Genomic DNA, 24,592 nt, shown 5'->3' with positions numbered 1-24,592 from the left:
GAGAGAGAGAGAGAGAGAGAGAGAGAGAGAGAGAGAGAGAGAGAGAGAAATTAGTAAATTTGTAAGTGGCTTCTTGATGCACCACTATAAATGTTAAAAAATTGAACAACGCATCTATTTTAAGAAAATTAAATTTATGTTTCAGGCAAGGAATGTTTCGAATACCTAAATCTTCAATCGCTTCTTCTACTGCTGCTACGACAATGGCAAAACGACCTAAGCAAATCCAAGGTTGCCTGTACACGTCTTACGAATGCACGCAGCCATGCCTAGAAGATTATTCTTACTGTGCCAAACATATCCTTGAAGATCCCAGCGCGCCCTACAAACAATGTGCTTTTGTCTACAATACGAATGGAAGAAAATGTCATAATCCGGCTCCCAAACTGGACAGGAGAGATATCTCGTATGTATTTGTATATTTCATAAAGACAAATAGATTAAAAATTTATTATTATTGGTAAACTAAAATATTATATTTTCGTGTTTGACTTCTGCAGATACTGCAACGAACATTCTAGGAAGGCTCAGATCTCGCGCATCAAATCGACATCGCGTCGTTCCCTGCCGCAAACGCCAGAAATGCTGCTACTTAATTTAAGTCACTACGTAAAACCTACAGATTCCAGTGCCGAGGATACGGAAGAAGAGAGCGGAAAAGTGAAAGCGCTGGATCCTTTCAGTAAATATCGTGCCTGCAATTGTTAATTAGTTGTCTAATGACCCATGTTTTTAGTTATAATATCTGTATATATTTACCGAGGGTTGAGAGTTACTTTTTAAAAGTAACGCGTTACCATTACCGTTATTTTCGGTAAAAAATAACTCTTTACTGAATTTGAAAAGGTAACACGTTACCGTTATTTAAGAGTAACGATTAAAAATCGTTACTTTCCATTATTGTTTTGTTTCTTGTATTGTTTTATTTCTTTGTATTGTTTTGTATTGTATTGTTTATTTCTTATACTTTCTTTTTTCTTAATACTAAGGTTATCATGTCACTGTTTCACATAAAGATGTATTCATAGTCCAATCTTATATTTAAAATTTGGATATACAGGATGTCCTACACTCTCTTTCTCACATTAAGTGGGAATGTAGAACGGGTTGAGATGAACATAAAAGTCCTATACTGTTTTGTGATATTTACAATAATAACCGAGAAATTAATTGTAAAAGATTAAGGAGAAACATACGCTAAATGGTTGAGGGAGGAACGCTTGCGACTCAGTAATATAGCAGGCAGATGTCAGCGCGCGTCTTATATCGCTTTGATCCTACGTCTTGCCGCACCCTGCCGAGGCAAGATGTAGAAGTGCAGCGATATAAATATAGACAATGGTGCGTTGTTTTTCCAATCACCGCGCGCCGACATCCATGCGCTATATTATTAAGCCGCGAGCGCTCCATCCTCAACCATTCAGCGTGCGTTTTTCCTTAATTTTTTACAATTAATTTCTCGGTTATTATTGCGAATATCGCAAAACGGTATAGGATTTTTATGTTTACCTCAACCTGTTCAACCTGTTTCATTTCCACTTAATGTGAGAAGGAGAGTGTGGCACATCTTGTATATTAATATATTGAATAGAATATGAATATTTTGAGGCCAGAAATATATTAAGGCTCCTGGCCCTTCGTATTGTCTCTCTTTTTAATGACGTCGAAACGAGAAAATTTATGCTAAAAATTCTTGCAAAATATGTTATTTTTAATTTGGTTATTGACAGATCAGATTTATAGTCAATATCTTAAAAAAACTCATATGAATTAAAATTCAGTAAAAAAATTTTTTTATTCTGTTATATTTTCATTTTATTGTTCGTTATATTGAATTAGCTATTTTGAATTTATCAATTTTAACAGCAATTTCTTGTTTAGTGACATCGAAAATCTGTACATATAGGGTGTCCCAGATCACCTTTACAATTTCTCGTAAGGACGGCAATTATAAAAGACATGTAATTTCTTTCGTAAGCGCTTTTCCCTCAACCATTTAGCGTACATTTTGAGCCTATTTGTGCAATCTAGATGTTGACAGCAAAGAAGTTAATAACGAAAAAAATTTACGGTTGAAAGTTCAAATTTTATACTATGTTAATCTTATACTCTCTATTGGCCAATTGTTGTAACTTTTTGGTAAGTTAATTAATAGTTAAATTATCTGTCTTTGTTTCATTTGAAGGAAAAACAAAGATAAACATATGATTTAACTATCAGTTAGTTTACCAAAAAGTTGGAACAATCTATGTCTTTCAAGGACAAAAGAATTCAACTCTTTAAGCAGCATTTAATCGTTTAACAGCGTAATCACCCAATAGATTCTCTAATATATTAACTCCTTTGCTGTCAACATCTAGATTGCACAAATAGGCCCAAAACGTACGCTGAATGGTTAAGGGAAGAGCGCTAATAATATAGCACACGGATGTCAGCGCGCGGTGATTGGAAAAACAATGCATCACTGCCTATACTTATATCGCTGCACTCCTACATCTCGCCTCGGCGCAATACAGTAAGACGTAGGATCGTAGCGATAAACTGCGCGCTGATATCTGCCTGCTATATTAGGGTCGCGAGCGCTCCTCCCTCAATCATTCAGCGTACGTTTTTCCTTAATCTTTTACAATTAATTTCTCTGTTATTATTGCGAATATTGCAAAACGGTATGAGACTTTTGTGTTCATCTCAATCTATTCTACGTCCTCACGAGAGATTATGAAAGTGATGTGGGACACCCTGTATATATTTGTCACAATTAACTTATTGATTAATACTAAACATTTTGGGCCTATTTGTGCAATTTAGATGTTGACAGTAAAGGAGTTAATATATTAGAAAATCCATTGAGTGATTACGTTGTTAAATGATTAAATATTGCTTAAAGAGTTGAATTCTTTTGTCCCTGAAAGACATAGATTATTCCAACTTTTTGGTAAGCTAACTGATAGTTAAATCATATGTTTATCTTTGTTTTTCCTTCAAATGAAACAAAGACAGATAATTTAACTATCAATTAACTTACCAAAAAGTTACAACAATTGGCCAATAGAGAGTATAAGATTAACATAGGATAAAATTTAAACTTCAACCGTAAATTTCTTTCGTAAAGTACATATCTTTTATAATTGTTGCTTGCGCATTGACGATAATTGTAAATCACGAACTCAAACAGATATACTTACGAGATATACTTACGATCAGATACACTTACAAGTCAACAAATTATTGTTTTCAGCCGAAGTTGATGCTTACAGAGTAAATGCAAGTGGATGCGACATTTTAGATTATGCTAGTTCGTCAGAAAGCGACGTTGAACCCACTGTCGTTAATGACACACTGAGGGGGATTTATCTCGACGATAGTGATAACGAAAGTTTACATAGTCCGCAAGAAGATCCCTTGAAGTAAGCGTTCTCTTGAATATTGATATATGTTTGTCTCTTTTGAATATATGTACTATCATGTATTGGAATATCTGCTAGCATGCTTTGGCTTGTGCAATTTCTTTTATATGATGATTATATGATGATAATTCTTTACCATTATTACTTCTCTTGAATCACAGCTTGTAAATTTGTGCGCTTGAATATTCTTGAATTTTCTATTTTGTTTGTTTGATATTCCGTTTGATTCGGATCAAGTTTGTGTTGTAATGCGTAACCCTACAACCAAACTCATACACATCTTTACTATTCCTTTATTTTCACGATGAGAAATACACGTGTTTGTTTCTATGTGATTTTGTCGTGGTAGTTGCTTCTTGCGAAAATAGAGCGGTTCTTACTACCTAAGTGATTAGTATCAATTTTTTAAGGCACGCCGGGATATTCACTGCAGAAGAGGTAATTTATATTGCGAGGGAAAAATTAATTAAGCTTCAATCTCTTTATATTGATCAGTTTAGAAGATTGCAATATATATTGAAAGAAAAAAGACGAAAGTATCTGCTCGCTCTCAAGAAAGAAAAGGAAACATTATGTAAGCATAATTCGCTGTACAATTTAAATCGAATGACGATCAACACAACTCTTGTGCTTAGAAATAAGTAAATAAATAAATAAATTAATAATAAATAATAAATAAATTACACGTGACATGCAGGTAGCATACATGATCAGACCAAAGAAACTGCGAAAGAGAAGAAGATTTATGAGAAGCTGAAGGCTCTAAATCGTTATCACAGACGAAGCGGCGTTGAAGCTATATTATACAGAAAATCGTTAGAACGTCGCGCGCAAGTAATGCCTTAAATGCGATTATTGATAATATAATTAATATCTTAATAATATATATAATATATATAATAATATATATAATAGAAGAAATTACATTTCTTTTTCTTTAGGTAACCGAGGGACCTGCTCAGAAACCACCCAATGTATCCAAGTGCATATTCACCGAAGGTGGCGTGAAATGTGGCGAAAGAACTCTTCCATCGGCTAAACATTGCCGCAAACATATCTTAAAGGTATGTATATAGAACGTTAAAAAAAGGAGACTTTAACAATTTAAATATAATTTCTGTAATTAAATATAATTCTTTAAGCTTTGTATTTTCTCGCCACGGCCATTTTAATTAATATGATATTAGAAGCGAGAAAATATCAAAGTTGAGAAAGTTACTTTTTTTAAAGAAATTCATTAATGTTATTTGTTACTCTTTGGAAAAAATATCTCATTATCGTTACTCACTTTGAAAAAGAACTCTTTACTATTACCGTTACTATTCAAGAAGCAATAAATTGTTACAATTTTTGTTACCTTTTTCACAAAATTTTAGGAACTTATACGATTTGTTCACAAATATGCCATATATTCTACTTTCAAAGTTTTTTTCCAGTGAAATTTTATTCGAAAATTTAAATTAACTGAGGACAGATAGACTGATATGAGTAAAATAGACTTACAAAAGTGAAAGTATACATAAACGCTATTGTATAATTGAGGTTTTGAAAACTGTTCTTAGGAAAAGTTTACACAAAATTCAAAGCTCAAAGATACATTTATATATTGATAGGAAATCAATGTTAAATCATGCAAAATGTTAACAGATTCGCGTTTCCGAATAGGAATACGCAATAGATATCGATATCAAAGAAATATGAATATTATTTATCAATATCAACCAAACTTCAAATTTTTTCATTGCAAAGTTAAAAAACGCTTGAATATAATTTATTCTTTTAGATGCCCGAACATGTAAAAAATCCCTTCTGATACTTTAAAATAGCCGTGGCGATAAGACAGAAACCTTAAATATAATAAAAAAACTAAAAATCAAATATAATTCCTGACTAATTGCAGGACCAACATCAGGTTTTGTTCAAAGCATGCGGAGCAGTACGGGCGGATATAGAATGTCACGAGCCTGTACCCGTAATTTTCGACTCCAATTGTGTTTTTCATATGAATTTGCCATCGCCATGCAAATTGGAACCTATGAAGGTACGTAGATATGCTCCCGCCGACATTGTTCGTTATAATTTAAATATCTTAAATCTATTATTATATTCCTCATCGTAATTTCTCATAACTCGTTCGTTACAGTTTGAAGAACAGAAACCCACCATATTGGAAACATCATTGACCGACAGTCAGTCGATGGAAATTGATGTGGTAGGTGAGGCACAGGAGATCGATCCCGACGATGATATGGCGGGTCTGATGAGAGAGATGAATGATTCTACTCACGTAAAACCAGCGTTTAACGAGAGCTTAAACAGTGAAACCAGTACAGACACGGCATTCAGTTTGTCGGCGCAAATGAGCGATCGCGACGAATTCGTTACTGTATGACAAAATATTTTATTGTGATCTTCGGAATAAAATAATATTTTTGTTGTTATCGTATGATTATTTAGTTTATCAAAGTGTCAGTTGAAGTGGAACAAAAAAATTTTGCGCTTTGTATCAATATCAAATGAAAGTAATCACACTCGTACATACATACACACACAACACGCACGCGCGATACACACATACCTACGAACGCGCGTGCAACGATAAAGTTAATTTTCACATAATGTTGCGTATGTGAAATTACTTATTTAACATCAACGCAATTGTTAATTAACGCGATACCTAAATATTGAAGAATAGACTGATATATAAAGAATATAAAGAACTGTATAGTTGGAAATTTTTCTTAATTAGAGCAGACTAAATTAGAAATGTATGTTTAAAGCTCTTTGTACCTCGCCGCCCATGCCGGATTTGTAACGTTTGAAACGAGGATTGACATGCTGGGGGTCGATTGTGTATCTCGAAACGAAGTGAAAATTACAAAAGTGAGCAAATTCACTAGGCATTGACCAATGAAGTTATAAATATTCTAGTAAATTTGCTCATTTTTGTCATTTTCACTCCGTTTTGAAATACACAATCGACCTGGTGAAAATTGCATACCATTTCTGGATAAAAATAAGTATAGACGAAAGAGTATTTGCTCTTGATTGCTTGAACATCTTTGTAAAATTGTTAAAAAAGTATCCCTTTCAATAAATAGTATAATAAATGGTAAAATGAGGAATGTGAAATGATAAAATAAATCTGTTTTGTCTATATATCTCATTTCATCATTTATTAATCAAAGGAATCAAAGAATTCAGTATTATTAATCAAAGGAAAGGGATACCTTTCAGACAATTTTATGAATATGTTCAGTCTTAAATGCTCTTTCATCCACATTTATCTTTATTTAGAAATGGTATGCAACTTTCGTCAGTATATGTCGTTCCTCGCTTCTGACGTTATAAACTCAACATAGCCGCGACGAGGTACAAGGAACCTCAAGTACTTTAACCCTTTTGTACTTCTTGTTTTTTCAGAGGAGACATGTTCACATTGAGACGATTATAGAAGTTTCTCAGGTCGCTGATTCCAAATCTACCATCAAAATTTAAATTGGAAATGGCGGACTTAAGATGACGGCTATTTCCACTTTCCATGAAAGCTTAAACATTGATATATTTAAAATATGAACTTGGGTCAGGTTTTGTTCTGATCACTGATCACAAAAATAGAATGTAAAAATTTAATTTTAAAATAATAGATCTCAGATTGTGACTTCTTCAAGAAACTTTTGAACATACTCACTCCCACATAGCACAAATCTCTAAAAGACTTCTTAAAGAATTCTAAAAGTGTCCTGGAGGACTTGGGAACTCTTTTGGAACTCTTTAAGAAGTCTTTTAGAGATTTGTGCTATATGGGTTCTCGACTACAGCTCAAAATCTATTATTTCGTATATATTGTCGATAATTGTGAATAGTAATGCAGTTATATAACTTGCATAGCCAATAATCTACTTGTCAATAAGACGCCTCTTCTATGCATTTGCTGAGCGAGACGGAGAAACATCCGAAGAGACGTCATTAGTATGCCAACTAAAAGTTAAATTTCTTGATAAGTTTAGATAACTATTTTCTCGAAAATATTAAATTTAACTCTAGGTACACACGGGGGTCTCCGAGACCCCAGGCATAGTTTGAAACTCTAGTATTAGTAGAGATAATAAGTAAGGAGGATACGACCACCGTATAAAAAAAAACTTGAAGTCTTCTCTGTAGATAGCAATTGTCGGAGTAGTCAATTGTCTGTTGGTTTTGTGGTAATTCACACGTAAAGTAAGCCCAGTCTCCTAGATCTCAGTGTGTACTTCGTGTAACTTTTTTTGCAAGTATATTTTGTAATTAATTTTATTCGAGTTCATAGTATAAATATATATTCTAAAAAATGTTAGATTAAATAAGTAATGTAAAAAAAGAACTAATTTTTATTGGGAGACAGAAACACACGGACTAAACGCCCAAAATGATACTTGTTGGGTGAATGTTATTTGCCGCTTTTTATTTGACGTTTTTCTTTTTCTGTTTCTATTTCTGTTACATGCATTACAAGTTATTGAGTTTGTATTTTTTAACAAAATCTTAACTCTTATACTTGTTTACAAAACTGCCAAGAAATAATATGAAAAATCGTCAATCTTGGAGCCTTGTAATTTTCATGATAATATTCCAATATTTAAGTGACGATTTTTTTCTTTGTACCTTGAAATGCCCTTTCAAAATTTGAAAACTTTTTTGGATTATCTCTATTATTAAAAAAGATATGCATTTTTCAAGCTATTTCAGTAAAATGACGTTTCCTTTGCATTTATGAGTATTTCTAATGTTTCAACACATCTTTATTATGTGATGCTTATTATGATTTAATCCTAATTCTTAATAAATATATGTGTTTATCAGTCTATTAACAATCGGGAAAAAAGTCAAAATACAGTGATTTTTATCGGAGTTATAATAAAAAAAGTAGCTGGGATCCCTCAGACAATATAGCATCTCCCCAGTGTAGCATCTACGTATGCGAAAAATAAGTGTGTATACCTAGGGTTAAGAGTATACTGATTTTATACGTGTAGATTTAGTCTCGATCTACAATAGATTTCGTAAGAAATTGACCAGTTACGATTGATTATTCTTCTATAATTCGACTATAATTAGTAAATTGCTTAAAGCTTACTACACCTATCAAGACTTAATCTACTTCTTTAAAACAAGCCAAGGTCGAAATCAATATGACACAAATTATTTTAAAGTTATGATTTTTTTCGTAATGAGATACATATCCCGGAAGTACGAAAGGATTAACATCAGTCTCTTTTTAATATAATCAACAATATTAGGAATCTTCCTGATTTTTCTCGATTATTTTTTCACATAAGAGCATGTGAAGATTGGTTTTAAATCAAATTAGCTATAAAACGTATAAATATCCTTAGTAATTTAATTTAAAAGAATGAAAGCAAAATACTTTTATATAATTTTATTATTATTTATTTAAATAAAATAGAAGAATAGATTTTTAGTGTGCCAATGAGTTTTTTATTATTCTCACCAAGCAAAGGATAGTGGGCTATTTTTATAATAAAAGTGTTTTATTTATTTTTAACATTAAAAAATCACCCAAGCCTTTCAATTCAACAGAATGTAACTTAATCTATTAACAATAATAGCAACACATTAACTATGGTTATATTATATCTGAACAGAACTGATCATTTTACAGGAACATAGTACTTTTTTACATTTTTACATGTTCTGTAGAAAAAAAATAACGTGCTATTATTGATTATATTAATACTAAACATATAGGAGCACACACAAAACATAAGCGATACGAGGAACTTGTAATTTTGTATAAGTAGAAATACATTACAATTGGCAAAATAAAGTAATAATTTTTTAAAAAGTCAGTATGTGTTATAGCATTACATTTTAAATGCACTGGGTCAGAAATGCTAGACGTATCCAACACAAAAAATTAAACTATATTTTAGGATTGTGCCATAGATTTCAAGATTACGTACACGCAAATTGTTCGCATATTTTCTACGTGATGTATACGCGGTCGTTTTTCATGTAGACAATGTAAATTATGTTAGATTATATTAAAATATACAAAATACAGATTATATTAAAATATACAAAAAATAGTAATTAAATTATGAGACAGTTTGAATATTGATTATAAATATCATGTTTAGAAGAGATAACAAATTGCATGAGATTTTTATTTTATTATGTAACTGATTGATGCATTTAATTCTCTGTAGGTAAGAATGTAATCAGAAAATTATATGGATTCTAACTTTTAAGTACAATGTTCATAAATTATATAATTCTTTAAATTTATAGATTATTCATTGTCTATAAAGATGATATCTCATACATGGTTTATATTGTCTACACGTAAGATTTAGAATATCATAATTTATGCGTAAGCGACCTTGTTATACTTCAAAAATCAAATTAAAAGTATCTTTATAAAAGTCAGACCAAAGCAGAGTCATTGATAGCAGATAAATATGGAAATCATGTCACAGTTTTGCTTGCTTTAAATATGTATATCTTGACCCAACATGCACACGTCATATTCATAATAGTAAAATATGAATAACGATATGAGAAAAATTTAATTTCCTAATATTTTAATATACGTAATAATGTATAAAATCGTAAAATTATATTATTACTATCATTATCTTTATTACCACATTATCATTAATATTATCGTTATTATTAATATTTGGCGAAAAAATAAGCACTCATGTTGTGTGAAAGTTATACAAATGTAAATGTCAAATATTGTCATGTACGATATTCTTTTCTAAGAAATACTGAGAGAAAAAATTTTCAGGAATCTTCTTTGAGACCGTAGTGCGCGAGCGCATTCCATTCTTTCCTAAAAAATAAAAAGAAATATAAGGAAATACAGTGTAGCGATCGTACAGAAATTAATCGTACTAAAGATGCTCCAACTAATCAAAATATGTTTAGCGAATATTTATTTAACTATTTTGCAATGGTCGCATTTTTTAAATGTATATTTTTTTAAATAATTCACTTTTATACCGCGATGAATCCAATTAAACTGCGAGAACGTCACTGACAACACTAAGACTCTCGTGGTCACGTAGATATACATCTATTGTAATGTATACATTTATATGTGAGTAAAAATTATTTTACAGAAAATTATCACAAAAAATTTACTTCAAACAAATAATATTTAAACATATCCATATATCATTATATATACTAGACAGCTGATAAGTAATACTAGCGGATTAGATATTTTTATGTTTCCATGACGTTAATTAGTTCAACGTAAAATACGTTTCACACGTCAGCTATAAAATTGTACGTATTAATCGTGTCGTTGTTGTACATTTCACGTGTAAATTATTAACGAACAATTTTACATGGGTCACGAATTAAGATTAAATTGCGAACATAACGTGGAGAAAGAAGGATTTTAAAATCATTTAGTTTTCAAATTTCTTAATATGATTAAGTCGGTATACTATATAGAGAGAGAGAAAATTAAAAAATTTTTCTGAACATAAGGCAACATGTCATCTTCTCATTGTAGCTTATGGTACTCATGTCGATTTCGAAAAACATGTAAAATATTTTTGTGATACAAATGACATATTTTAATACGAATTATTATGTAAAGTTCCTGGTTCCACGCCGCGGAACTTTTGACTGATAACGTCAGAAGTGAGAAAACGCATGCCCAAAATCTTTGTGTGCTGCTACTTCCAAATAAAAAAAAAATTTGTATTAAAAGACACATTTGTAAAATACTCTGAAAACTATTCTTTCCTATAGAACTTGAATATGTTGTAAAATACTTGAAAGCTATAAACATGATAAAATCATGATGAAATATGAAGAAGTAGGTTAAAGAAGAAAATTGTATGTCATGTTTTGTCACATCAATGATTTTATGTTGCGTTAATTTTATAGTTATTTATTTACAATTAAAGAAAAATGATAGTTTTCAGAGCATTTTATAAGTATATTCAAACGACCTGAAGTGTTCTTTCACTTAAGTATCTTTTTATATAAAATTATTTTATATAAAAATACTAATATAAAATAAATTTTATATAAGTATCTTCCCAGACAACATAATGTCTAAAATCGGGACATAAGACTTCTTAAAGATAATCTTTAAGACGCTTTAAAGACATTTATACGTAAATCGTTTGAAAGACATCTTAAAGATGATCTTTAAGGCGTCTTATGTCCCGATTTTAGACATTATGTTGTCTGGGTTTTAAAAATATTAGACAAGTTTTCAGCGTGTTATTTCTCACTGCTGACATCAAAATCCAATAGTCGCAACGCTTATCTAAGAATCTTATTACAAAGTAACAGAAAACGTGATTTTAACTCGGAAGCTAAAACCATTAAAAAATACAATTAAAGGCATAACTACATAGAACAATAACAATCGATTCGATTATAATTATTATATCAAAATAGTGAAAATTAAAAATTTGCTACTTTGCGATTTAATACTCATCATATTTCTGTAATACTAAAAATATTTGCATCGGCAATTCTAAATCGAATATTGTCGCAGTGTTTAAATTATGATTCGTCCAGCGTGTGACCTTCCCATTATGTCCTATCTTGCGTATACACGAAACAGTAATTACTTCGGAGGAAACGAGTTGCTTCTGCTGATATTGTTAAGTATACAAAAGAGCAGCTAAACACTGAAATTACATAAAAATAACCTTTTGAATGATCCTTTTCAAAATACATAATAAAAAGATATATTTTATAATAACAATTACAATAACTATAATAACAATTACATAATGGTTACTTACAAATTACTAGTCACTGAAAATGTGCTTAAGGTCGTGCTCGTAAAGTGCGATAAGTAACATAATTCCAAGGCCTGTTACCAGTCCTAAACTTTGTAAAATGCTTTGCCATCGGGAGCCATGTTCCGCGGAATGATTTGATGATAATTCTGGTATCTAGAAGAGAAAAGAACATTTATAATTGCGCTCTTTTTTCCTTATTATAAAAGTTACTCGAATTAGAATAAGACAAAACATTAGAAACTAACCATATCTACCAATGCTATGTATATAAATATTCCAGCAGCAGCCGCAAATACCCAGCTAGTCGTAGCAGGAGTACTTCCCAGCAGCACTCCGGCTATCATGCCAAAAAAACAGAGCACCGAGGATAATAAATTATAAAAAACTGCCTGTTTGGCACTCATTCCCGCTTTTAGCAGCACCGCAAAATCGCCTGCGCAACGTCATTTACGTTAAATGTCTCTATATTGCTTGTGTGTGTGTGTGTATCGTTATTACTTGTTTGGAATAAAGATATACTATCACAATTTATATATACACAAGCATTACCAAGCTCGTGAGGCAACTCGTGACAAAAGACTGCAATAGCGGTTGAAAATCCACCCGCGATGTTAGCTGAGAAAGCAGCACCGATCGCCATGCCGTCCGTGAAATTATGTAAACCGTCGCCCATTACTACCATCCAAGCCACGCTAGACATAGATTCGGGTGCAGAATGTACATGACCTAAAATGTTAAAACCGTTTACGAGAGAGATCATTCACGGCACTTGTATTTTACGAACCTTGCTGTGTTTTATCCAATAAAAAATTTTTTTTCAATTAATTCGTTAAGGCCAGAATTGAGAAAGTAGAGTAGAGCACTTTTTAAAAGTAACTCGTGTTACCATTATTTCCCTAGTAGCACAGTTCATTGACGGAATATTGATATACATTTACGTTACATTAGCCCAATATTGGTTACATTGACATATATTGAGTTAATATAGCCTATATATATAGCCAATATTGATAAAATGTGAATAAATTGTCAATATAGCACAACGTGATTGTATCCATATTGGCTTACACTGGGATACTTTCAGGGCTCGAAACAGTTTGCCAATTTCGACCGATTCTCGGGAGCTACGCCTTCTATCTCCTTACCGCGCGGCGGGCCACAAAAGTGACGGTCGCGGCCAGTCGCGGCTTCAAGCTTGGAGGCTCGACCGTCACTTTTGTGGCCCGCTTGCGGCAAGGGGAAAATAGAAGGCATAGCTCCCGAGAATCGGCCAAAATTGGCAAACTGTTCTGAACTCTGCTTTAGACCAATATGACCCAATATTGATAACAAATGAATTGCCAATGTTTGGAATTTTATATTGCCCACTAGAACAATACATGCGCGCGCTACGCGCGCGTCATATAGCTAATAAAAAATAATAAAAAATAAAATTAAATAGAGAATAAAATTAAAATTAAATTAAATTAAAATATACTTTAATTAATAATTATAGAGAGAGAGACAGGGAGAAACGGGGATAAACGGGGAGAGACGGGGAGAGACAAGGAGAGACAGGAAGAGACGGGGAGAGACAGGAAAAGAAAGGGACAGACAGAGAGAGACAGGGAGAAACAGGAGAGGCAGGGAGAGACATATTTCTTTTATATTTTTTTTTCTTGATCTAACAAACGCAATGCCAGCTATTTGCTTGGTAATTTGACAGGCGCAAACGACACGAAGCAAGCCCACATGAAGCGAGGGAACCAATCAGCATCGCGAAAAAGCGGCAACAATTAAATCTCTTACATGCCTTTTTTTAGAGAGGAATATTACCCCAATGTTCTGTGTTACTAAGGCTTTTTACTCTAAAGTCGTTACACATTTAAACAAGTAAATATAACTATTAAAACTATTAAAAAAACTATCATCGTTTTCAACTTCAAGAAACAACTCATTACCGTTATTATTAACAACTCAAGAAATGACGAGTCGTTATAATTGTCATTTTTCACCAAGTCTTGAGGATTTTTCGTTTATGTTTCACTACTATTTTTGTTTTATGTACATATGTTCTACATATGCGAAGTTATGATACAAATAACGATTATATCCATTACCAAAAGATGTAATCGAGAAAAGAAATAATAGCTAAATAGCCAAGAAAAGAAAGATTTGTCATGGTAACGGTGTTACGCATAACGCGTTGTTTGTAACGCCGTTACATCTCCTAATCCCTCTATATTATTTGACGAAAAAAATTAAATCATAATTAGTCACTGTGAGAGACAGTTGTGAGACGAACCATGCGAATGACTGTGTCCATGATGCTTAGTTTCGTGTTCGCGTATGATGACAGTGTAGCTTTCTGACTCGTTTAGAGATATATCGACACCATCCACATTCTTCTTGGAATTATTAACGATTGAGTCGTCCAATCTCCAATCTTCCTTCGGATTCTTCTCCGTATCACTTGTCACGATTTTAGTAACAGAATTACAGTTGGACGTCAATGGTTTCTCCTCCTCGATAATAGGAGGCCTCTCGTGATGATTGTTTTGGCGATTGTGATGATTATCTAAACATATTTCTACGATGACTTTATTTGAATTTGTATTGCGCTATTGGAAAGAAAAGACTTTGGTGTAATAAGGGTTTATATTTCCATCAGGACGTAACAATCTATAAGCGTTAATTTCTCTGATAAGATAATAATAAGATAATATTAAGATAATAATAAGATAATATTAAGATAATAATAAATGTTTTTTAATAAATGTTTTTTTTTAATGATATCGTGCTTGTTTACTGATATCCTGCTTGTATACATATATAAAACAATAACTTTTTATTGCGGTATATGTTTGATTTGTACACATTTTTATTTCTAATAAAGTTAGAAGAGTTTCAAGTTGTCACAATTGTGGATTACTGCTGATCAATATCCGCTGCTGAGATATCCGACAACTGCAACGGAGCGTTCGCGAAAAACATAAGTATATTTATTGTACTCTTATTTATTAGATAAGAATACAAGAAGACTTTCAGGTTTTTGGCTACGCGGCTGTGGTGATCAGGGATAACTTTCTAAGAACTCTTAGAAAGCGCATGATAAAGATACTGAGAATCATAGAGACTTTGTATGAAGAAAAGGGACTAAAAATAAACCTCCTTAAGACCAACATCATGGTTTTCACCAGGAAATACAAGCCAGAACCAATAGAGCTGATGAGGCTCTGAGGAGAGGAGCTAACATACGTAAATACGGTAAAATATTTTGATATCTTAATTGACTCTAAGTTAAGTTAAAGACAGCGTTTCTTAGAAAAAAGAAAGAAATTCTACACATCCATGTGGACGTGCAGAAAAGCCATGGGTAGATCTTGGATCCTGAAACCTAGAATCGCCCTATGGCTATATAAAACAGTTACCGAGAATTATGTATGCTTCCGTTGTGTCATAGCTCAGAGTGGAGAAGGTGGAGGCAAGGAACCTTCTGAAAAATCTTCAGGGAAACTATCTGAGGATTACAGTAGGGACCAGGAAAATCACGCCGACAGAGGCGCTGGAAACGGCCCTCTGTATGTACTCTCTGGATCTCGCCATCCATACCTAATCCTAAGCTAACACAGAGAGATATGATAGTGGATCGTTAAATTTAAAGAACCTTAAAAGTTTTCGCAGCTCCACTCTCTAATTTAATACTACTACTACTACTTCTATATAATTATGTTTAATATTCTATCTAAATATGTTTAATAAATATTTAAAACTTGATCCCTTTGATAATTATATATTAAAATGTTGATAAAATTGTTTTCCATTAATAAAAATAATTATATTTATCTGTTTTAAGTATTGAAAGATTAATTTTTTTAGTGAAAAATATAATATTATAGGAAACTTGTTTTATACACAATTACCCTCTCCCTTTTTAATTAGCATTTCAAGTTCGAAAGTTTCGAGGCCTTACAAAGTTTCCGATTCCAATTTCAAGGACTTAAAAATCAGTTTCGACCCATTCCTACTATACATATATTATGCCAACTTGGAGCGCGCCTAACTTAATTAGAAAAATGTGTGTAAATTGTTCTATAACAGACTATAATACTAAGCTGGTATTATATATATGCATATTATCGAAATAAAAAAGAATTTAATATAAAATATGTGTATCAAATAGTAACTTTCTATGAAATTATGTTAATCATACTAATTTAATACACGATCTTTTGTCATCGAAATAAAGATAATTTAGTGTCTGTTGGTACGCGTATTAAGCGACCGACGCAAATAAGATTATTTACTAACATATAAAGAGAAAAAGAACTTGTATTACCTTGAGTCTCATTGGCGATTTCGCCATAGCAATACGGATACGACGAATATTTGTGTTTGCACAGCTTCTCACCGACAACGTTGCTGTTCGGTCCATCAGTTTCCCTCATTACTCGCACGCGTGTAGGCAGCTACAGTTTTGTCTCGTTAATTTCAAACATCATCCCATATTACGTTTCTTTGCTCACCTTGTTACGACGTTGCCGATGTTTTCGCCATTCGGCCAACATGGTTAATGCTTTCTCGGTGAAGAAGAACAATACGAAGCCCATCATTGCGACTAGCCCTTTCCACATGTTCATATTATGTTGCGCCTCGTGATCGAACGGTAAAACATTGCTCCTATGGTGATGCTCGTGCTCATCCTCGTGCTCGTGATGCTCATCGTGCTCATGATGGTGAGGCGACATCATTGCCTGGACGCACGAGAAAAATCACACTGTTAAAATGTTACTCCAATCTGCTAGGACGCGAAACACTTCGTAGGAAAATAAAAAAAGACTTGCATGTGGTAAGAGATGGATAAAGGCATCACCGGTTAAAGTACCTACGGCCAGGGCGACTAGAAATTGTAGTACATGATTGTAATAGGTCTTTCCCATAATTGGAATTACTGCTACGCCAAGTAGCCCGCTAAGGCTAATTATGACAATGCTAATTGTCGAATAGAGCCAAACTGGAAACAGTGAAAATGACGATTATTATAAGTTATTACAAATCTTCCTTTTGCTTTTCAGAAAGAATATTGCTCATCGACGCAAAATTACCAGTAAACAAGAAACATTATATCCACTTATTGAAACATTAATATTTTACGTACGTATATTTTTATAACGTTTTTGCATGTTTTTATGAATATTTTGAAAATGTTATATAATATTGTTTTCCAAATATTGAAAGAATATTCAAGACATGAGACGAAACATTTTCTTAACGTTACCGTAATAAGCAAGAAACATGAAAGTAACATTCCAAACAATATATGATATTTCAACATACGATCATTCTAATATAATAAACTTATACTGGACTTTTTTTTAGATATATTGGAAACTAATAGTGAAATATTAATGGCACATAAGGAGCTAGCACGGATGTCTTAGTGCTATTAAATACTAATATAACTTTAATATTAATATGATTGTGGGAGGATAAAATTATTAATAATTATTGTGGGAGATATATTGGACTTTAGATAATATGTTTTGCATATTACATCATTTCTTGAACATTTTCAGAATATATTGACTCGACAGCAATGTCCTACTTAATTTTGTTGAATGTTATAAGTATATTTGAGAAGTGTAATTTTTGCCATTCCTGCTAAAATAATTTAAATATTTTAATAATAAGGAAGATTAACATAAAACTTCTTGTGATTAATATAAATTGTTCCATATCTTGTGTTTTGAAAGTGATTTATTGTTTTCTTTAATCATTTTAATGTTTGCCCACACAACACGATTGACTGTTTGCCGACTTATAGTTGACTGATAGATGACTTTTTTTAGTCAACTTTAAGTCGACTTTTAAAGTCGACGTTTAGCCGTCTTTTTCAAAGATGACTTTTTGTCGACTTTAACTATTGTCTGTAAGTCGACTTAGAGTCAACTATTTCAGAACATTGACTGAAAATTGACTTATAGTCGACATAAAGTCGAATTCTAAGTCGACTATTGGCCGACTGATGACCGACTATAGTCGAGTCATTTGTCGACTTTCAGTCGACTAAAAGTTGACATTCTCTGACTTTAAAGTCGACTTTATACTTTTTCTGCCAACTGACAGAAATAGACTGACTAATAGTCGACTTGGTGCTGTTTGGGTGGTTAAAAATCCAAAAGTCATAACACTGATTCGCTAAAATACATTGTATTAATATTCATCACGTATCGACTATTGTTGCGCCATTCCAACATTTGCTAGCGAATATGTCATTGCAAAATATTTTTTAAGCAATATAAGAGTATATTATAAACATGATTCACCAAGATATCGTCAAAACTTATTAACACTACCTGACACAAAAAATAACATTCCAGATTTCTTTTACTTTCACGAGCAAAATGATCAAACATTAATTTGTTTGGAACATTGCAATGGAAAAATTTATATTTATTTTTTTTTATAAGAGACATTGTTAGTACGTACTGAAGAAATGAATATCAGAATGTAAAAGAACAAATGCAATGTTGCTTACAACACTATGATACGTAACTTTAACATTACCAAAATCTCTAGATCAGGGTCAAAGTTCAGGGTTTGTTCGTAATAATATCCTATACAACATTAAAATATTTTTAGACATTATATATTACCGAATAACGTTGCAATAACATTACTGTAATGTTTTCTTGCTTACCGAGTAATTATGTAACATTATGCTTATACGTATACCTTGCATGGTATTGCGCGAATCCTCCATGGTGTAAAAGTTATCGACCGCCATTCGATCGTAATTATCGGATTTGTAATTTTCAGGTACCCTTATACAGCCATTTCTCTCCGAACTGGATTCGGCCGTCAATTGATACACGAGGATCGGACACACGCGCTCGAAAAGCCAGCCAGGCAATGTTGTGGTGTTATTATTGATGGTAGAGTAATGTGTGTCTTGGGCGACAGTGCGCAACAACTCTTCACTATTTAAACACTGAAATTGAAGAAGTATCATTATATTTAAATGTTAAGATTTCATAATTTTATATTCTCTGCTTAAAAAATTTTACGAATAATTTATAATATAATATTTAATAGCAATAGTTACTTATTTAATAATAATAGTAGTAGTTATAGAATAATATATTTAATCGTTAAAAGCAAATTATGATATAAAACAAATTGATAACTTTTTATGTGAGCTGAAATGTAAGAAATTGGAATTTCCAATAAAAGTGATAAGCTCTGATAAAGTCATATATATAATATTTCGTTGAAATTTGTATATACACATTCTCGTAATTTTAAATTTGTATATGTTTCTATCAATTCTTATTGAATTTTCTAAGCAGAGTTATTACATGTAGTCCTTTGACCAAGTATTAAAACAATGATATATTTATAGATTTTGTAATTAACAATCAAAATGGAGGAATATAAGACTTACAAGCGTTGGATCAATGTGTAAAATAAATAAAAACAAAGTATATAATTAGATTACTAAAAAACAAGTGTACACATATTGTAAAAATCTTTTTATACAGATGTTTCGACCCTTGAATGATTTTCAATGTATAATGTAGACATAATTATCAACGATCTAGAAGTGTTACGCGTTGCAATGATTATTTTATTTTGATGTACCCAAAGCTGATATTACTCATTATTACTGCTATTATCGCGTTACAGATGTGTCAGTACTGAATCCCAACATCCGTTGTACGCATTTTCCATCTATACTCTTGGCGATTGCTTAATTTACCCGCATTTTCAACATCCCGCATTTGGAATTACGCGGTTGAGTGACGCGGATTCCTGGGTTCGCTAGTTTCTCGTAGGAATCATAGCAGCCATCACAACATTATACTATGGAAGAACTAAAAAATTCTCTTTTTTATTATCTAATGCGTAGCATTTACTTTTACATCATCAATAATTGCGTTTACATCATGCATTAAAAATAATCCAAATAGAATCGATATAAAAAAGTTCTTTTTGCAATTTGCTTATAAAATTAAAAAAATTATTAACAACATTAACTTTAACATTAATTTGAGGGCTAATAGATTCTTCATCATTTAGAAAAGTTCGACATGTGTTTATGTTTGTTAACATCACTTCTGTTCAGATAGAAGAAAATATTTAAAACGATTATTATTGAAAATTGTGCAAATATGCAAGGAAACAAAAAAATGTGTACAGAGTGAAAAATGATGAAAATGCACTTTTACGGAAAGATCCATTATAGTAAAGCCAACAACGCATAACATTTAATGTATAACGTCGACACTTTCGAACGATATACGACTGCTATATAATTATTACCGACATCATCTAGAAAGTTCACGAATAATAATGTTACCAACGCATTATCTCGGAAGAAATAGCGCGTTCATAGTTTGAAATTATGATATAGCATATCTCCATTCTATAATGATATAATGGTCATATTTATAGCATTGTCCAGCTAGTATGTTTATAGTATTATCAATGCATTCTTAGTTATTTAATTACATATTTTGTTTTCGTTTATTACACGTATTTGATCCAGCGCTTGGCTTTTATAAGCCTAATATACTTCTATTTTTCAAAGTATTTTAATTATGTCGATGGTCAAAAGAACAAAAGTATTTTCTAAATTTCTTCAAGTGAAATTCCATATGAAAAGAAGCGTAACAGTCGAGTTGTTCAGAATCGAATTTCACTTATATATACAGTGTGTAAATGAATATCTATTATAAACTTTTAAGGTGTGTAAGCGAATCATTTTTTTTTCATTAAAAACACATGTTTGTAAACGACGCGTTTCCGTGCTATAGACCGGAAAAGATCCCGGTTGTGCGCCACGTGATAGGCAATTTTTTGCACACTTGGATCCACTGAGTTGCTTTCTTCTGAAACCCATTATTTTCGAGATATTTTACTTTTAATCAGAACTGAGACTAAATTTCACTTGCTTTCTTCTGAAACCCGTTATTTTCGAGATATTTTACTTTTAATCAGAACTGAGACTAAATTTCACAATCCACTTTCTGATAATTGCACTAATGTCGATACCTATCACGCGACGCGATTCCTTATAAAAACAAATTGATTAACTATGAATCCTCTATATACCTTAAAAATTTGTAATGGTATTCATTTATTATAAAATGAATTCTTCTATTCTGAATCGTAAACGAATATATTCGTATTGTAATAATCATAAATAGAATGTTTTCATTGTGAATGAAATTTCACTCAAAACTGAAGAGTGAATCTAATGTATATAGACTGGCTATAATATTTTTAACATTTATCAGACCTGTGATTATTGAGATTTTTTTTTCAATTACACGCAGTCTATATATTCGAGAATTACTACTAATTATTCGAAAAATCACTAACAATATCATAAATATTATTCGAACAGTGATATTTGTAATGTAAAAAATGTATATAAAAACACTAATAGATATCGTAGCTATTTCAATGAATTTTCGCGCGCAATTAATATTCACGAATATGTAGACACAACACGTGTAATCGAAAAATTCAAATAAATGTTAAATACTACTGGTCTATATACAGAGTGTTACAGCAACATACATGTCAACATGACGAGTAAAACGATTTGCAATACTTTCATGTTTCCTTTAATTATAGAAATGAATGTAATCTCCTTTACACAAACGAATATATTGTCAAGTTCAAAATAAGTCTATGTCCGGGCACGCATATTTGCTAACGAGTAAGCAACTCGTCATACTGAATACGAATATGTTAATACATCTGTGCACTTAAACTACTCATACACTTAAACTTAATTTACAATGTACTTTTTGCTTCGTGTTTCTTGTTCTCTGTCTTTTTTGGCTTAAAGCCTAATCTACAATGTGTTCTTTGCTTCCTATTTCTTGTTTTCTGTCTTTTTTTAGTTTAAGGTTTAAGGTTTAAGGCTTGAGTCAGAAAGAGATAAAGAAAAAGTAATAGGAAGCAAATAACACATTATAGATCAAGCTTAAGACTTAAGATGTGAGTCAGAAAAAAATAAAGAAAAAGAAACAAGAAGCAAATAACACATTGAAGATCACGCTTAAAGCCTGACCTACAATATGCTCTTCCTGCTTCTTTCTTTTTATCTGTTTCTGACTCAAATCTTAAGCTTTAAGCCAGAAAAAGACAGAAGACAAGAAACAGAACACAAAGAGCATATTTTAAATCAGGCTTAAGGCCTGATTTATAATGTATCCTTTGCTCTCTGTTCCTTGTTTTTTATATTTTTTTGCTTGAGATTTAAATCAGAAAAAGATAAAGAAAAAGGAACAAGAAGCAAAGATGACATTATAAATCTGGGCTACCCAGCGAGAAATGACTTTTTTGATCGATGTCGAAACGATGTCGAATCAATGTCGATTTGGCAGTTTCGACATCGAATCAACATTGTTTCGACATCAATCGACAAGTGATTTTTCGCTGGGTAAGGCTTAATATTTAATTTGAGTTAGAAAGAGATAAAGAAAAAAAAACAAGAAACAAAGAATACATTTATTTACAAGATATATTTTTAGTCCAGATTTACAATGTGTTCTTTGCTTCTTATTTCTTTTTTACTTGATCCTTAGTCAGAAAATCTTTAGCCAGAAAGATATAGAGAATAAGAAACAGAAAGCAAAGAACATATTGTAAATTAGACTTTAGTTGCAAGCCGATTTAGACACAACTCGAGTAGCATAAAATATTGGACCAATGTTGGATCTATAGCGGCCAAAGTAGAATTTACAATGGCCAACCGTTGGCCAACTAATATGTCCTGCTAGGGAATAAAGTTAGTATCTGACCAAATTGTCAAAATTGCAAATCATTACCGACAAATTTGCGCGCAGTAATTATATTATCAATTATTATTAATAATAATGTAAATATTAAATATAATAATTATTATAATTACTCTCAATTTTTACGGTTTGGTGAAGTCCCATTATGTCTAAACCGTCTCATAACCGACTATATTCCAGCGTTGCTAGGCCACTATTCTGTATATACCTACCTATTGATTCTATAACTTTTAACGATAGTATTATTACTCTAATAGTACAGTTCACTGGCGTTACATCGGCCCAATATTAGTTACATTAAAATATATTAGGCCAATATAGCCAATATAGCCAATATATAGTCAATACTGGTTATACTGATATAAATACTGGTATAAATAAAATGTAAATAAATTTCCAGTATTGCATAAAATGATTGTACCAATATTGGCATACATTAGGGATACATTAAGCTATAACTCGATATTAGCCAATATAATTCAATATTATTCAATATTATTCAATATAACTCAATATTATTCAATATAATTCAATATTAGCCAATATTATTAACAAAGGAATTGCCAATATTGAGAATTTTATATTGGCTATAAGATACCAAGCATCTACTTTACAATACTGGGCCAATATTGAATATATATATATATATATATATATATATATATATATATATATATTGTAGCTAATATTGTCCCGATAAACTATGCTATCGTTATATTGTCGTTGCGCAGGTATATGGTAGAAAAGCTGTTGTTAAAAGTTATAAGATATAGACTGTCAACAACTGTCGATTCGGTACGCTAACGACGTCTGTCGTTAGAGTCTGTCATAATTATGAATAACTTTAAATAATAAAGTATGAAAGATGGTAATTTTTACACAAAATTGAATTAAAATAAAAAAAAATTAAAGACATCCAATTTCACTCGATAATTAAATAAATATTTAAGACAAACTAGCGCCTTTTGCAACTTCTTGTTATCAATGGTAAACGATTAACGATACTTGTCGTTTATAAACATTTTTAACAAGACATCTTGTACGTGACATACAATTTTTGAAAAATGATCTCATAACATTATATAAATCAGTCAAACATGAAGTTGTAAAAAAAATTGATGTGTTACAAATACATATTTATCTAATTTTTTATATAATTTAATATATTTAATCTCACACAAAATAATATCTAAAATCGGGATATATCTTAAAAACGTCTTAAAGACGTCTTATATACTAACGTCTGAGAAACGTTTTTAAGACGTTTTTCAGACATCTTATATCCCGATTTTAGATTGTGTTGCGTGGCACTGTTTAGCTACGTCTTTATTTACATTAAAATTTTTTATAAAAATTGCCATTTTTCATAATTCATTATTCATAATTTTCATTTTTCATAATTTTTCATTATTCATAATTATGAAAGACGCTAATGACAGACATCATTAGCGTACCGACTAGAGTTCCTCAAATCAGAGTTAGGATATCAGCCGCCATTTGCAGAGAGGAAGTGAATGAGAGAGAAATTGCAGCATGCTTCATCATTTCAATCTTAAAGTTACTTTTTGTCTTCTATTAGAATTTCTCTTTCACTCCCATCATATCATTC

At 31.6% G+C, this 24,592-nt stretch overlaps 2 protein-coding genes and 1 long non-coding RNA gene across 9 annotated transcripts in view; 2 read left to right on the top strand and 1 right to left on the bottom strand.

Moving 5' to 3' along the window:
* LOC116844919 (KAT8 regulatory NSL complex subunit 2) overlaps positions 1 to 8,461 on the top strand; it is an 11,199-nt gene extending 2,738 nt beyond the window's left edge. For 3 of the 4 annotated variants that reach the window (XM_032817061.1, XM_032817060.1, XM_032817059.1), the window contains 9 exons: positions 146 to 406; positions 501 to 682; positions 3,239 to 3,407; positions 3,803 to 3,981; positions 4,105 to 4,241; positions 4,349 to 4,471; positions 5,308 to 5,448; positions 5,551 to 5,793; positions 6,831 to 8,461. In XM_032817061.1, coding sequence (XP_032672952.1) covers positions 153 to 406; positions 501 to 682; positions 3,239 to 3,407; positions 3,803 to 3,981; positions 4,105 to 4,241; positions 4,349 to 4,471; positions 5,308 to 5,448; positions 5,551 to 5,793; positions 6,831 to 6,905 — 1,503 coding nt within the window. In that variant the 5' untranslated portion in view covers positions 146 to 152 and the 3' untranslated portion in view covers positions 6,906 to 8,461. The remainder of the gene's footprint in view (positions 1 to 145; positions 407 to 500; positions 683 to 3,238; positions 3,408 to 3,802; positions 3,982 to 4,104; positions 4,242 to 4,348; positions 4,472 to 5,307; positions 5,449 to 5,550; positions 5,794 to 6,830) is intronic. The other variant, XM_032817062.1, reaches the window with a different exon arrangement.
* Positions 8,462 to 9,221: 760 nt separating this feature from the next.
* LOC116844918 (zinc transporter foi-like) overlaps positions 9,222 to 24,592 on the bottom strand; it is a 51,023-nt gene continuing 35,652 nt past the window's right edge. Inside the window, exons 4-12 of one of the 4 annotated variants that reach the window (XM_032817058.1) lie at positions 18,905 to 19,160; positions 17,014 to 17,183; positions 16,696 to 16,923; positions 16,509 to 16,638; positions 14,475 to 14,759; positions 12,740 to 12,916; positions 12,436 to 12,527; positions 12,191 to 12,343; positions 9,222 to 12,073 (exon numbers count right to left, since the gene is read on the bottom strand). In XM_032817058.1, coding sequence (XP_032672949.1) covers positions 12,197 to 12,343; positions 12,436 to 12,527; positions 12,740 to 12,916; positions 14,475 to 14,759; positions 16,509 to 16,638; positions 16,696 to 16,923; positions 17,014 to 17,183; positions 18,905 to 19,160 — 1,485 coding nt within the window. In that variant the 3' untranslated portion in view covers positions 9,222 to 12,073; positions 12,191 to 12,196. Of the gene's footprint in view, positions 12,074 to 12,190; positions 12,344 to 12,435; positions 12,624 to 12,739; positions 12,917 to 14,474; positions 14,760 to 16,508; positions 16,639 to 16,695; positions 16,924 to 17,013; positions 17,184 to 18,904; positions 19,161 to 24,592 lie in introns of those variants that run through there. The other 3 variants (XM_032817057.1, XM_032817055.1, XM_032817056.1) reach the window with 3 other exon arrangements.
* Positions 16,870 to 23,102, top strand: LOC116844920. The gene is made up of 3 exons (XR_004378154.1): positions 16,870 to 17,018; positions 17,245 to 17,323; positions 18,989 to 23,102. It is a non-coding gene; the product is annotated as an uncharacterized LOC116844920 (long non-coding RNA).

Source organism: Odontomachus brunneus, unplaced genomic scaffold, assembly GCF_010583005.1.
Source record: "Odontomachus brunneus isolate Ranch 3 - 2012 unplaced genomic scaffold, Obru_v1 Obru_scaffold_048, whole genome shotgun sequence".
NCBI classification, from domain to species: Eukaryota; Metazoa; Arthropoda; class Insecta; order Hymenoptera; family Formicidae; genus Odontomachus; species Odontomachus brunneus.
The sequence above is the reverse complement of the archived record's forward strand: the minus strand, read 5'-3'. Positions and strand labels throughout refer to the sequence as shown.